A 16,237-nucleotide genomic window follows, 5' to 3' on the forward strand; every position below is an offset into this window, starting at 1 on the left:
GAGAAAAGAGTCCATATTTAATCTACGTTTATATGTATATCATAAATAAAGTAATAGGGCATTGACTAATAATTTGCATTATTTCAAGCTTCAGGCCATCCTTATTTTCAAATATTACCTGCATGATATTTATGCTCAGTTGGCAAACTTCCTCCTGTGTCTTAGCTTGCTGAAAGACCTGCAGAGAAGAATTTTGATGGAAATTGTTGGACTTAGGGGAGAAAATAAAACTTTTTGTTTATGAAGTTCAATCTACGCAGCTGGCCCATGGAAAATTGTTTCCAGGGCTGGGTAACCTTTCTCTGGGAAGGGACAGGAGTGCGGGTTTGGTCCTTGGCTGGGGCTTGGGCCTGCTGCCAACCTACAACACCCAAGCCAGAGGATTCCCAGGCAGATAACGTGTTAACGTACAAGTTCCTGACCCACCACCCTCACGCTCATGTTTGTATTTATGGAACCAGAAATCAACAGCCTCCATGGTAAAGTGAAGTAAGGTGAGTCAGCAGTTGGGGTTCCCTGGGCAATGCTGAACTGGGAGAGGTGATGGGGAACTTACACTGGCTTCCCCAGGCTTGCACTCCAGTACTCCCTTGAGTGACTGCAGAGCATGGACGATACACTGCTCAAACTGACAGGGCTGCAGGGAAAGAAAACATGTCTCAGCATCCAAAAACAAATTTTGGCTGTAAAGACATTTAACAAACAGAGATGGCCCCGAACTCTCTGTTACCCAGATTTATGGGTGGGAACGTGGATGCAAATCATCTGCCAAATGATCTCCAGATTTAGGTCATGTACTTGTTTAGCACTTGATATTTATACATGGGTGAACGCGGAGGCTCCAAAGTACATCTAAGTCAACTGGAACAGAGATCAGGCATATGTCTAATTTCCCTTTGATATGCTACTCATGCGAGAGGCAAATGACGCAGAGGGCAGACCTCACAAGGTTTCCATTAAAACACTACTTCTGGGGTACATCTTGGGAGTAGTTGGATTCCTTATCCGATACCGTATCTCTGCTGCTGTTCAACAAAATCTAACTGTAATAGTCACCTGGAGAAGGTCCAAGATCATTACCATTCAAAGGTGATTATGGTCATTCTGTGTACATATTAAATCAGAAAACCAAATTTGGAAATATGTCTAACATACGGCTTTCAAGATAATCGTGGCTGGATTCCAGCGTCTTGGCTCCTCACTGCATCTAAGCTCTGATTTGCGCCCGGCACACAGAGCTGGGGGGGGGGGTAGGTAAGACCAGGACCAATTTTTCACGTGGGTACGCTCTAGGGCTGGACACACTTGCATAAAAAGAACAGGCAACAAAACTGTCACTTTTTTACAAACAGAAATAAAGTACAACCACCACCACAGAGTGTCATTTAAAAAAAAAAAAAAAAAACTAGCAGAAATTCAGAGGAAAATCCTGACAAAAGAGTCTAAGTAAATAGGGGGGTCAAGGAAGGCCCCCAGAGACAGGGAGAACTTTTCCGATGGGACTTGAAAGGCAAGGAGGGCCAGGACTTAAAAAGGAAAGGGGGGGGGAGGCAGAGAGTTTGGGGGATCCAGGATCCAGGGAGATGTAAGCTGATAGGGCTAAGGGGCACAGGGGCTGCGTTTATAACCATGAGTGAGCACAGGGTGACAGCATGCCAGGCGAGGGAAGGGCCTGGCTTCTTGCAGGGTATGGAGCAGCTCACAGTACCAAGTTCAAGTAAAGCAACTCTGCAAGAACCAGAGAAAGGGAGGAGGGACAGGACACTGGCACGTGCACTTTGGTGGGGGCTGCAAAAAGCATGCTCACATAAGAAGGGGTGACATGCACCCCCCAAATTACATAGTTATGTAAATAACTGACAGATTAATAAAATTTGGGGGGAGGAAAGAAAATTTAGCCATGTGGAGAGCTTAGAAATACTGTCCTCTTAGCCAGAGATAGTAAAGACAATGTTTTCTTCATCACAGACTTATGGATTGTGCCTACTATTCTTTAATTCATTAAAAATAAATTGGGAGAAAGAACCTTTTCTTGGGCCTCCCCTGGTGGGCCTCCCCTTGGGCCAACCGCTGGTGGAGCAGTGGTTGAGTGCTGGGCTGCAAAGCTGCCCGCAGCCTCTGCAGCACCAATTCGATCCCTGGCCACCGGCGAGGGTCCCACATGGTGTGACAGACCTCTCCTGCCGTACCCGCTGCTCCCCTCAGCAGTATATTTCATCAGTCTGCCTGTTCTGTTCCCTGCTCTGGCTCTGGTGAATTCTCTCACCCTCCCACGCTTCTGACTGTACCCAGTGCTTGCATAAATAAATAAATAAATCTTTAAAAAAAAAAAAAGAACCTCTTCTTGATGCACACTTTAGTTTTTAATAGAAGATAGGGAAATTCTCAAATAAAACATATTTCAATAAACATAAAATTTCAATAATAAAATTTTAATAAAACTGCACAAAAGAAAGAGATATCTGTATTCAAATAAACAAAAGAACCTCACGAAAAAAAGAGCCCAGACTTAATAAAGCTACAATAGTGCCTTAGCTTTAATTTCATTTTAACACTGCACATTGAAGCCACCAGAGGGCACCATGGAACAGACTTAGAGGATGGGATAAAAACTGCACAAGGTATTTAGTCACAATTTTGTGTCCAATGTGATCTTATCCAGGCCACCAACACCCCTTGGAAGTTATGAAAATTCAATAGTTGTGAGAATTAAATACAAACTCAACTGTGGGCAGTGAAATGTTGATGTTTATGTGTGCTTATTTAAAATTCTTTTATTAAGATTTGAACTAGATTTTTTTTATTTTCTTTCTAGATCTGTGTTAACATGACAGATAGACAGAAGCCAGAGAGCACAATGAGGCATTTCACTTAAGCTGGGAGTAAATGGGAGTCTGCACTAGCTGTTATTTTCTTTATGAACTGCAGATGTATACTGTCAGCGAACCCTCCAACTTAGCTGACCACACCCCCCACCCCAACCCAGGTCTCTGAGAAAGGAAAGCTCTCTGAACTACCCATATTGAAAAACGATACTAATTCAAAAGGAAACCTGCACTCCTATGCTTATGGTAGCACAATTTACAATAGCAAAGATATGGACACAATCTAAATGCCCCAGAACAGATGAATGGATCAAGAAGTGGTGGTCTAGGGGCTCCCCTGGTGGCGCAGCAGTTGAGTGCTGGGCTGCGAGGCTGCCCACGGCCTCTGCAGCGCCGGTTCATTCCCCGGCCGCCGGCGAGGGTCCCACAAAAAAAAAATAAATAGATAGATAGATAAATAAATAAATAAATAAATATATAAATAAATAAAAAGAAGGGGTGGTCTATATACACAATGGAATACTACTCAGCAATCAAAAAAGGCAAATTCATGCCATTTGGTGGAGCTGGATGGTATTATGCCAAGCAAAATAAGTTAGAAGGAAAAAGATAAATACCAGATGGTTTCACCTATATGTGGAATCTAGAGAAACCAAAGGATCAAAGATATACTGTACAATTGGTCCTTGAAAGCAGACTAGATCGGAGACACTCAGGAGGGAAAGGGAGGGAAGAGTAGAGCACAGAAGGGGAGGAGAGCGTGGTGGACCATGGCAGAGGACTATGGGTGATTTGGTAGTGGAAAAACTATAGTGACCACTCCCAAGGGGAGAGATCCTATATTGCAAGAAAATAAACAAGGAAGTTTAAATGCAAATAAATAAATATATATTCAAAAAGGAAAAAATGACAGAGAGCACTGTGGATATAAGAACACAGGCTGCTTTCAAACAAGTTGCTTTGGCGCGCTGAAGCGAAAGCCAAAGGGGAGAGGAGCTGGGAGCTGGGAGCTGACAGCGCTGAGTGTCCATGTTCCTGACTTTTCTATCCCAGCCACAGGGCAAGGAAGGGTGTTCTCGCCTCAAACCAATGGGATTGGTGTGGAAATGCCAAGAGAACATAAAAGAAAGGTGTGTGACAAGATCTGAGACTATTCATGTCACCATTCAAGGCTAAGGACTGTACAGATGTTATTTGAGTTCCAATTCACAGCCAGAACCTAGACTTTTGTTCTAAGCTTGTATTCACCTCCTCTGTTAAGTGAGCATCATGCTGAAGAGCCAAACATATGCTCAGCTTTATCGAATCCTGACGTGCCTGGAGAGGGACAGGCAGCCCACAGCAGGGTGATCTCCTGAGGGCTGCTTGTACACTGAGCTCAGGAGGCTTAGGCTTCTGTTTGTGAGGGCAAATGTGAAATCAATTATTCTATGGCTAGTTTCTTTTACAATTAGTTACTAAAACAGTTAAACTTCAACTGTAGTACAAACACGTTTCTATAGTAACCATTTCAAAGCATTTTCAAAGAGCCTTGTCTACTACAATCAAGCAATCTACAATGAGGCAGCTCCCTCATGCTGGCCCCCAGTATAACAGCTCCACCCGGGGACACACTGGGTTCCTAGAAGTGGCAGATTTCATTTTGAGATGGCTCTATGCAAGAAGCACTAACCTCCAGAAACACCTGGTGTCAATAATTGCTCTTTCATGACCAATACTTATTGATCTATGTACATATTAAGAATGGAACAGATGCTTTCCTCAAATTGAACATACATTATTTTCCTTTGCACAAAATTGGCATGAGGCAGGATTAGAAAGTCAAGCATCCAGGAAACGCTGTGCCTAATGTGTCTTGGCTTATTTCACGGGGACGAGCTACTCAGCGGGTGATGGTCCAAGGATGCCTGTGGGCTGTGTTCCCAGATCGCCATGATGACTAAGTGGGACAGGGCTATATGAATGAGCTTTGCGAACCATAGGATGTAACATAAATTAGGTATTTTTATAATCACATGGCCTCAGTATTGCAAGTATTAATAAATGAAGATCCTTTACATGAGCACAGAGCTGGGTGGCTTGTGCCAGAGGCCCAGCCTCGCCTTTAACTCTGACCACTGACATCGGTGCTCTGCTGCTGCTCTTGCTGGGGCGGAGGGCTTCAGGGGTTTCTGCACGACTGTGTGTGGGTGCCACCTGGTGGAAGGGAGGGACGGCCACACTCAAGCTCTCTCCCCAGGGCCGGGCCCGGGCCCTAGCCTCTAACCCAGTACTGTCCACGTGGTTGAGCGTGAACCACAGACACAGACAAATGCAGTGCGATTTTCCAGGGACCATGTTATGAAAATGGGGACAGTCTAATTGCAATATAATGGATGTGATATGCTAGATCCAAACATTACCCCAACATATAATCAATATAATGCTGAAGTGCTTTACATCTGATCTTAACATGAGCCCCATGCTAGATGGGGCAGGTCTGTTGTAATCTTTCTCTACATATTTTACTGTGACACAATCAGTTGCAGAATAGCTTGTGCTGAAATAGATGTAACTGTGGCAAAATGAATGCATCAGATAAATTAATGTACTTTTTAAAATCCTTCATAATTATAGTAAATTTATTAAACATGATAAGCTTTTCTAACTCATTGCAAGCATGATTTAATTTATAATCATTTGGAAGGAAGCACTGCTGTTCTAAACAATGTAACTTCATTTGTGTATATTTACATTAATGTATGTTAGCTCCTTGAACTCTGCGGGAATAGGAGGAAAAGTTTTCCACTTGTCAAAATTCCCTGAGGCAGACTATTAATAAGAAGGCCAGAATTTGAGGAAGGGAAGGGTGACAGCTTGGGATCATGGACCCCTCAACAACCTGGCTCACCACTGCTTTGCTCTTTTGGGCAAACTAAAACCATTTTAGTGTAGTTTCCATATCCACTAAGTAGGCAGGTAGTTGTATCCCAATAATTCATTTTCTCCTTTTAGTTTTTTTAAACAAAGCAAGACAGAAATTGAGGAGACCCACAATGTGCTATGCTGAAAAACTGCTTTTTTTCCTGGCCCTTATTTAAGACAGGGGTGGATAAATTCTGGCCAATTAGATTTAAGGATAGATGTTTTGGGACAGTGCTGGAATTTCCACTGGACAGGTATAAGGCCATGATGGCTGGCACTGCAGCAGCCAGCTTGCGATCAGGAGGCCATCCTGAGCCAGAGACCCACGAAGGATGAGAGTCGGAAGAGGTCTGGGCTCTGATTGCATGGTCAAGCGGCCCCCACCACTCCCAACCTTTTTAGTGTGACAGAGAAGATGCTGCCCACCTGGGTCAAGCCACTGGATGTTTGAGCAGCTGAATATCAAACTGAACTGACACCCCTGACTGCAGAGTTGTTGTGGGGACCCCTGAGACCGATGTGAAACCACAATAGATCATAAAAATGATTTCAAAAGGTATATGAAAACCTATGAGTCTTATCTAAGTACAAGCAGGCCAATGCTATCACTGCTGCCTGCCGCCGTGCACTGGAGCAGTATGGTGGTGCTTCTCTCTATGTGTTTTGCCATTGACTTCAAGGAACAGAAATGGCATTTTTTTTTTTCCTATCCTGCTTTTCCAAAAAATTTGATTTGCTGGGAAACTTAGGATCAAGCATGATAAAAAAATGTAATGCAAACAAAACCCAGCAACTGATACAGAATGAAGATTACTCTAAAAGAAACCCACTTCTTTTGTTCCCTTTTAAGTACTTACAGTTAGTGTTCACTTTAAATGACTTTGAGAAGGGAAGCTTCAAGAAGTTTATTTTCTTACTTCCAGAAACAATTTAGTTACCATTCAGACAGTGTATATTCCTTATTATTATAATTAATCATTTATTCTAATGATTGTTGAAAATAAGTGAAACTTACCAGAGAAGTCAGTCCTTCATTGTCCACGATCCAGTCTTCCTTTTCAGCTAATCTCTTTATTTCTATGGGAAAACAAGCACACACTTAGTGCCACTGTAATTACCTCACCGAACTTCACAGAGATAAAGTCTATAAAGGTTATGCCTTGTCATTGTTTTACAATGACATGTTTTACAATGACAATGACATGTCAATGTTTTACAATGATATTTTAAACCTACGTTTAAAATATCAATCTGGTAGACTCAAGTATCTACGTGGATATTGTTTTCTGGATGTTTCTAATAAAACATCAATGTAAATAAATTATTTTATTGCATAGTCAATTTGGAGACTGCAAGGCTAGGTCCAATGACAACTTGAGGCAATGATTTACTATTTAGTTATCAATTTTGATGATATTGACCATATATAAGATAAACAAAAGCATTTCTTTCCCCTAAAACTTCTGATGAACAAATTAGATTGTTTTAACCCTATATATTCCAGACCACGCAGTTCCATTCTTGCTTGGTTGAAGGAATGGCACCCACCTGAATCTTTAGCATGGCAGGCTGTCTCAGGTCTGAGGAGACAAGGGCACAATGGGCTTCTCACTATACCCCACCCCACTTCTGTTTACAAAGCAGAGGTCACTCACCCCTCAATGATGGGGGATACCTTATGAGAAATGCACCATAAGGCGATTTCAATGTTCTGCAAACTGATAGCGTGAAATGCTAGAGCCGGTTCTGAAGGTCACTTCTTCACCAGGAATAGGAATCGGGGTGGGGGGGGGGTGCCGTGTCACAAAGGAAGCTAGTCGTTGACCAAGATACTAGGTGGCCCGTGACTGTGTTCATCACTGACTCCAGAGGGATGTGACCTTCCTTCTTAAAAGTCCTTAAGGCAGACAGCCATGGCTTGGGCTTTTGTAAACCGTTACAAAGCTGTTCTTGACAGCTTTGGAAAATCTTTACTCTTCAAAAGACTGCTTCACAATGATAATCTTTATGTATGAAATCCTGAAAATTCTACAAAGTGTAAAGAAAGTGAGCCTCACTTCTAATTTTTACCACCCACAGAGCCACAGATAACAGCCTTTCTTCTGAGTTTTACATTGATATTTCAAAGTTATAATTTTAAATATCTATGCACATTTTCAAAATTGGGATCCCACTTTCTACCTATTTCTAATTCCAGTCTTTCTACTTACCATCTGCCATAAGGATGTGCTTACATCCTTCAATATTTTTCAAGCATATCCATCTTAATTTTTGCATGAGGAGGCATCTCAAAAAAAAAAAAAAAGCATTTGAAAAGATAGCAAAAAAAAAAAAAAAAATCCCCTTGAACAGTTACTCCTCTTAATGTTCCCTAAGAGGAATCTTCTCAATCTCAAGGGTCTGGAAGCGGGAAAGAGACAGCATGTTCAGGTGGTCACTGTCCAGCAGGACCTGCCCTCCTGACTCACCTTCAGCTGTGCGTTGAAGGGTGACCATCACACACCGGACCCGGAGATCCAGAATGAGGTCCTGAATGGTCTGTAACATGTCATTAGGAATTTCGAGGGCGCTCAACGATTCGTAAGTAAGCCTGGAAGACAAAGTGGACAGACAGTGGGCTCAGGAGGTGAGTCCTCTACCATCCCATCCCCATCCTCATCCTTCATGGTGGAGCCTCTAAGCAAAGGAAGCACAAGGCTATAACCCTGACCCACATTTAACACTGAATTAAGCAATGAAAAGATGCAGACACAGTATGACATACTCCTCCCACATAAACACTGGGTCTGAAGACATAAACACTGTCTCTGGCATTTTATTTAAGATGTAAGTGACTCAGGACATGTGGGAAAAGGTGGAGGCAGAAAGACAGAGAAGATGATCCTTGGCTAAATGTATTAAAAATTGTATCGTATGCTGAGTGTTTTTTTTTTTTTTTCCCCCAAAAGGAGAAAAAAAGCCTCAACACAATTCCACACTTACCTGATAGTCTGGATGACGTGAGCCAGCCACTGGCCTGAGAGCTCAGACTTCACCTCCCAGCCTCCGTACAGCCGTGCCCCGCCCTCAGTGATGCTGTGGGGCAGCAGGGCCCCACGGATCAGCCTCACCAGACAGTGCATCACCTCCTGAATCATTTTCTAGACAACAGTGAACAAGCGACAGTGCATTACAAGGCGCTGCCTTGGCTGAATCAACTCTAAAGGATTCTGCCCCAACAAAGATGAACAACTTGAATGTCGAGTCTTCCAGTGACTTTGGTGGACCAAAATCCTACCCCATGGAAGTCTCCGTACTTGTCCTGAGCTTACCTTAAAGTCGTTTTGTCTTTGCCTGACATTCTTTGATCTTTCAATCTGGCCTGACTTCTCAGCAGTCTTCAAAATTGAAAAACAATAAAAACATGAAACATATTTAGTTGACTTTTAGAAAGTAATAACATGTAAAAAAAAAAAAACCCTAAAACATATAAAAATACATGCTTTAATAGTCACACATAAAGGACAATTTGATTAAAAGAAATATGTAAGAAATAATCTAAGTTTCTGATTAAAGGATAACTAACAGGAAATCCTTTTTTATTTCTAACAAGAAGTTATACACCTTCTTTTTTTTTTTTAAAGATTGATTTATTTATTTATATAAGAACCAGGGTGCAGGCCAGAATCATGGGCGGGTGAGAGGATTCACCAGAGACAAAGCGGGGAACAGAACAGGCAGACTGACGAAATACACTGCTGTGGGTGAGACAGGAGAAATCTTCCGCGCCATGTGGGAAACTTGCCGGCCAGCCAGGAAGAGGCTGCGGCGCTGCAGAGGCTGCGGATAGCTTCAAAGTGCAGCGCTCAACCGCCTGCGCCACCAGGGGAGGCCCAGTTATACATCTTCTTAAAACCTTTAAGTACAACTTCCATAAGTAAACCTAAGTATTAAGTTGAAATATGCCATTTTCATCAGCAGTTCTATATGGTTAAACCTAAAAGCATCATTCCCTCAAACATCATTGCTTATTAGTACAAAAATAAAAGGAAGAATAAACTCTGCATTAATATCTAGCTATCTTGGGACTTTCATTCCCATAACAAATACTTATGAATGTGAACACTGTCTCTGGCATTTTATTTAAGAGAATTATGTTACTTCTCTGTCAGGGATTTATAGTCCAATTTAGGAGAGCGAGAGTCTAGACATTATATTTGGCCTATTTACTGATAACCCTGCTTTCTTCTGGGGTTTTTCTTTCTCCTTAAAGTGATGTGGGGAAACTAATTTATACTGCTTAAGAGAAGAAACCGTTTCAATGCTTTGCAGTTACTTTTTTGTTACCCAATTCTCTCACAAATCAACATTATGATATAAAATATGCTAGACGGTGCAATTAGGAAACTTGCCAAATAATGAAGTAGTAACAAAATGGCATAATGTGAAGGAAAATGGGGAAACTTATGACCATAATCAAAAGATATGATTGCAAGTTAAATCACTCATGTATTAGTGGTTAAAGGTGTGGCAAGAGAACTTCAAAGGCAAGAACAATTGCCTAATCAATGACTACCATATTGACTTCAAGCCATTTTTAAAATACAAGTAATGGTCCATGTATTTTGGCAAAGGCCAGAGAAGCATTATGAAGGGCTGGTTGTGATGAACACTATTGACATGAATGAGTAAAAGGAAGGAAAAAGTTGCTGAGTGTCTTCAACAACTGCATCAACATACCCAATAAGACAGAGTCTGCTGCCTGGTCAGGCTGCAGTTCTTTTACAGTGATTAACATTTTTACATTCACTTTGCAACTTTGGTTAGTTTTGTCTTTGTAGAAACGCACTTTTGTTTGGAAAGAACAAGACCCAAAACAAAGCCCCAAATTCAGCTCAATAAGAATTCAATAAGCCAACTCCTAAGTTCATTGGCCAAAAACACTAAAAAAATTGAAGTTCTTTGTCCATCAGGATTTAATTCAGAGATTGAAGGCTTTTGCCCCTTGATTTCTGATATAACTGAGAAGGTCTTAACAGCCAGAGTGAGAAATGAGGAAGGTCAGCGCTGGGAGTCAGCACAAGGGCCAGGCGCACCAGGTCAGCAGCCACAGTGCCCAACTACAGATGTAGCGCCCTGCCATGTGGATGCCTGAGACAGGGCGTGGAGGCAGAGGTACTGAGCCTGGAGATTCCCTGGTGTGCTCGGGGGGTGGTGTGGGGGGGGGAAGCAGTATCAGGCATCTCTGCCTGTGAGTCATGGCCCTGCAGGTAAGTCCACATGGCGGGTGTCCGTTAGCCTACTTTCTGTTTCTGTCAAGTGTGATGGTCTGATTCAAAATCACACTTGTGGTGTATCCTGTACTAGGTGTGGAAAAGTGAATGAACGGCCCTGCTTAACGAGGTGATCGTGGCTGCTCTGTCAGGCCTTATTTTTGGCACTTTCTTCCCCCCTCTCTTCTCCAATTTACTCTCAAGGCTTCACATACCATTTCCACCAAATGCCTTGCAAACTTCTATCCCCAGCCCAAATCTTTCCTCTGCGATCCAGATCTGAGTTTCAGATTGCCTCCTTGGCTGTCTCTTCTGGAATAAGTCACAGGAATTTCTAATCCAATGCATTAAAATCAAAAATTGGTATTTTCCTCCTCGAGTCCTTCTGGTTTTGTAAATGACATCTGGCTTACTGAGCAGCCCTCAGAGGAGCTGCACCTGACCTCTCTCCACATCCCCCTACCCACTCCATCCCTAAGTCTAACCCAAAATCAGCCTTTTCTCTCCAACTCCCCAGATGAAACCTGAATCCCAGCACCATCCTTTCCTGCCTGGACAGCCTCAAGGAGCTCTCGCTCTTTGATATTCAACCTCTGCCAATTCATTCTTGAATAGGCAACCACAGCAGCCTTGGTAAACCAACATCAGGTCCAGTTATTAGGCAGGACACCAGGCTCCTGGTCCCCTCCCCCACTGCTCAGGCCCCTCAGGTGTCCGATCCTTCATGTCCTTCAAAGATGTCAGGCTGCTTTCCGTTTGCTGTGCCCAGCACACCCATCCCCGATCCTGGTGTGGCTTCTTCCGCCTCACGCTTCAAGCTGCTGCTTCATTATCACCCCCAAGAAAGCTTCCTGGTCTCTATCCCACTGTTGATATTCTCTTTCTTAGGAGCCAATTCATTTCTTTTATGGTTGTTGCCAGAATTTAGTACGATTTTATTTTTTAGCTTATTTTGGTCTTTCTCTCCAGGTCAGGAGAGGTCCTGTTTGTCTTGGTCACTGTTTTCACTTATGTTGTATAGGTGTGTTTTAAATAGTGTGTGTGCAATGTGTGTATATGTGTACGTGTGTGTCTGTGTGCATGTGCCAAGAGGTTGTTCTGGTACTAGATGAATATAGGCTGCGAGAGGATCACCTAGGGTTAGGGTCCTTCAGGACTTACTGGAATATTTCAGAAAGCATGAACATCTTGTCAACCTTATGCCCCAAATCTCATGTGGCAGACTGGGCTTGTGAAGGAGGCCTGCTGGCCAGACCCCTGCAACAAGCTCCAGAAAAGTGCCCCTGACTTGACGCTTCTCCTGGGGATGTCAGATGTCAACAAAAGGGAGGGGAGGCAGAAGCTGGAGAATTCTGTGTAAACATGTGGGCTCAGGACCACCCCACTGAGTGAAATGGAATCATGTACGACATAATCCATTAGGGACCCCATTGTGGTTAATTCTATGGGTCACCTGACTGGGCCATGGGGCACCCAGGCACCAGGTTAAGCATTATTCTGGGTGTGTCTGTGAGGATGGAGATGAGATTAGGATGTGAACCAGTAGGCTGAGGAAAGCAGACTGCCCCCCTCCCCCATAGGGCGGGACCCGTCCAATCAAAGGATGGGCTGTGAGAAAAGGCGCACCCTCCTTCTAGCAATGGCCACTCCTCCTGCCCGACAGTTAAGAGCTGGGACATGGGTCTTTTCGGATCTTGGGACTCTAACTGAAAGAGCAGCTCCCAGCTCCGAGCTTAGCCCCCAGGGGCTCCCAGTGCCCACCAGTCAACTCAGAACCTGCGCTGTCGGCGTGTGACCACGTGAGCCAATTTCTGGGAGGAAATCTTTTCCTTCTATATATATGCTTGGAAATGGAAGCAACATCCTCATGGTGCTTTTTTTGAAGCCCACCTGGCACAGACCTCTTTTGTGTGCTGTGGAGGGAGGGGCGGGGCACTGGGAGGTAGGGTCCCCATCAGCGCTGAGTGTGGGCTGCATCATGTAGCTTCTGTGGCTGATACCTCCCCTGCATCTAGCACTGAACATGATCGAGTGTGCCTGTTGAGTGGGAAGATGACTGCATGGACATTTGTTCTGTGAAAGGTATTTTAATCAAAGAGTGAAAACAAATTATTCCCCCCCCCCAAATCATGTCAAAATTAAGGATAAATTTTGCCAGAATAGCATCACGCCCCACAAGGTGCTTAGTGAATGCAATATGCCCGCTCCTGGAGAGGACTGTTCTGCGAACTTCCAGGACTGATCTTCAAATCTATGGAAAACAGGGCGCAGGAGATTAACTAGAAAGCACACCTCTTGCGATTGCTAATTTAAAAATCGCAGCTCACTGTGTCAATCTGATTAAGAGCTGAACATTAGCAAGTCTGAGTTATGTAAGGTTTCCCCTATTTTTTTAAGAATATCTAAGTGTGGAACATATAGTACATTTTAATTTACATACTATGACTTATGGAACTTTTTAAAATGCGCTTCATTATGTATAAAAGTCATGTGGATGTTTTGTGATTTTCACCCCCAGATACTTAAAATATATCTGAGGCTGAGATCTTAACCTATTATTGACCATTTCGTTAACAAAAACCTAACTCTTTCCTGCACACACAGACCAAAACTACTTTGTGGTAACATCAACGGCTAGATTTCACTGTTTTGATTCACATATGTTAGTTCACATGGTTTTGACTAGTTTGAAGAACTGACTATTTTTTAAGCTGTTGGAAACTATCTAAATCTTTAACGGTTGGGATCTTAATAAAGCAAGATAGTTGTATAACAAAAAAAAAAAAGAAAAGAAATTTCAAGTCAATTGTGTTTTAGTATGACCAAGCCTTCTTGTTGCGATTAAACACCAACTATCAAAAACCCCAGAACTTTTTCTATTATTAATTTAAGTTTCTGGCTCTCACTCATAGATTACCCTGAGTGGGCACACATCCCTATAGCCTCCATTTGTTTCTACTGCCCTGTGGTATCTTCCTAAATTTTCAACAGAAGGAAAATAGTTTTAAAAATGTAGAATGAATTATACTTAACAATTATGAGTATAAACTGAAGAAAGGTTTATAAATTGGTAGAAAGCCTTAGGGCTGTCCAACTCAGTACAACTAAATGAATGTATTTTTTCAGTGTTCTTGGCTGCCCATGAGTTCTGAAGTAGCTCAATTATTTTTCATGTACAACTAAATATTTCATTTTTTTAAAATCACAATTATGTGTAACCTATAACAAGGAAAATATATTCCCTTTTCACTAAACTATCCCAGATCAAAACTCTCAGGAATTTCACCAACTCTTAAAAGGCTCAGTTTAAGGCAGCTGCTATCCCTTGTGTGGGCCACCTCTAGGAGCTGGTTCAGCTGGAAGGAAAAATAAGTAACTAGGTTTAACACCGATTTTCTCAGGGACCAATTCTTTAGGTGAGGCCACCCATCTTGATAGTACTCAGCATTATCCTAGTGGCCCGTGGGTCCAGCATTTATGCTGCTGAACTTTGTTCACTGAATACCTACTAGGTACCTGGCTAATAAGAGTTCAAACACTGGAATAAAACTTTATTCTAAACAGTAAGAGCAAATTCTTTGTGATAGGGTCAGGCATTGCTACAAGATTACACTTAGTTAATTCATTTCATTCTCAAAACAGTGCACACATGGCAGCAGAGCCATTGCCTGAGGTTGGAGCTAGTGGGCAGCAGAGATTGGATGCTTCCACTGTGTGGCCAGTGTTGAGAGGAAAAGCGTGAGCTTGGTGGCAGGCACCGCTGTGGCAGCAGGAGCCCCCGCCATCCTCACGGGCTATCTGGCTCAGAGATAATCGTGCCAAGAAGAGTTAAGTTTTGTAAGATCTGAGGGGGCAGCAGCTCCCTCCATGGAAGAGGGCAGGAACACAGCCTGTGCTCAGCAGCACAAACCACACACCTCTCACCCAGTGAGATGAATAAAATGCAAATTGATGAAAACATGTTTGAGGGCAGAACCCTCAGGGCACCTGGAAGACTGGAATTAAAGTATTCCCTTGCCTAAGCAACTTTGCAAAACTCTACATTTATTTTATGGAAGAATGACTTTCTCTGTATAGTTAACTTTTCAAGAGAGCTTTTACATAATCCAGCGATACAAAAGGAGCCTAGGAATGTTGTGATACATTATTGATTGCTATGATATTTGAAATTCACTTATAAAGTACAGTAACTGACACACTGATTAAATTCAGTTTCTATATAATCTTAATGATTAAAGAAAGGGAGAAAAATAAACCTACAGTTCACCCACTAAGTCCATTGTTTTTCATGTATAAGGACATTTAGTGGGTTAGATAACCAGCCATTCAGATAAACAGGGATCGGGCCTTCCTGGTGGCCTAGGTATTAAGTTTCAGCGCTATCACTGCTATGGCCTGAGTTCGATCCCTGGCCAGAGAGTTGACCCACACAGTGCAGCAGACCTCTCCTGTCTCACCTGCTGCTTCCCTCAGCAGTGTATTTCAGTAGATCGGCCTATTCTGTTCCCTACTCTCTCTCTCTCTCTCTCTCTCTCTCTCTGGTGAATCCTCTTACCCCTTGCATCTCTGGCCTACACCCCAGTTCTACACAAAAATAAATAAAATTTAAAAAGAAAACCCACAGATAAACAAGGATCTAGGGGTCCACTAAATTTAAAAGAAAACAGACTGTGGGCAAATAAAATTGAAATACACAAAGCAGGGAAATAAACGCTCTATTTCTTAAATATCAGCATGAATTTTGGTCCATGGTCAAATCAGACTGGACAAAGTGCTGGAATTGCAAGACATCTGACTACTTTCCACTGAGGAGGAGAGGTTTTAAAACCCTAAGCTGTGTGCCTTGGTGCAAAGAAAACCAAAATGGACTATCTCTTGTCCACATGTCCTCTCTATGCAGCTGGAAGAGACTCATCCCTACCCCGCCCAGCTCTCAGAGCTGCAGAGTTCTCCCCAACCACCTTCCCCTCCAAGTGACCAGTGGGGCTCCTAGGCAGCAGGAACCCTGGATCCCAGGACCTGGGGGCCTTTCATGGGACACTGGAAGTGATGCCAGAGAGTAACAAGGCTGACCCGTGTGGCTTGTCACGAAAATGTAAAAGCTTATAATGACTTCTAGAAGCTGATCACACAGGGGCCAGTTAACAGGCTCTCCCCACTCTTTTCAAGCAGGCAACTCCTTGATTCTATGGAATTTTTTTTTCTTTTTCTGCAAACTGTTAATTTGTCATCTGTCCACAGACCACTGCATGATCA

General features: G+C 42.9%; 1 protein-coding gene across 1 annotated transcript in view; it reads right to left on the reverse strand.

Moving 5' to 3' along the window:
- EXOC2 (exocyst complex component 2) overlaps nucleotides 1-16,237 on the reverse strand; it is a gene marked incomplete at both ends in the record, with an annotated part of 142,375 nt that overhangs the window by 62,932 nt on the left and 63,206 nt on the right. The window contains 6 exons of the mRNA XM_084228084.1: nucleotides 119-178; nucleotides 557-637; nucleotides 6,745-6,806; nucleotides 8,198-8,319; nucleotides 8,712-8,869; nucleotides 9,041-9,106. Of these exons, the coding sequence (XP_084084210.1) occupies nucleotides 119-178; nucleotides 557-637; nucleotides 6,745-6,806; nucleotides 8,198-8,319; nucleotides 8,712-8,869; nucleotides 9,041-9,106 (549 nt within the window). The remainder of the gene's footprint in view (nucleotides 1-118; nucleotides 179-556; nucleotides 638-6,744; nucleotides 6,807-8,197; nucleotides 8,320-8,711; nucleotides 8,870-9,040; nucleotides 9,107-16,237) is intronic.

The sequence above is a fragment of the Talpa europaea genome, assembly GCF_964194135.1.
Source record: "Talpa europaea genome assembly, chromosome: 2".
In the NCBI taxonomy this organism is placed as follows: domain Eukaryota; kingdom Metazoa; phylum Chordata; class Mammalia; order Eulipotyphla; family Talpidae; genus Talpa; species Talpa europaea.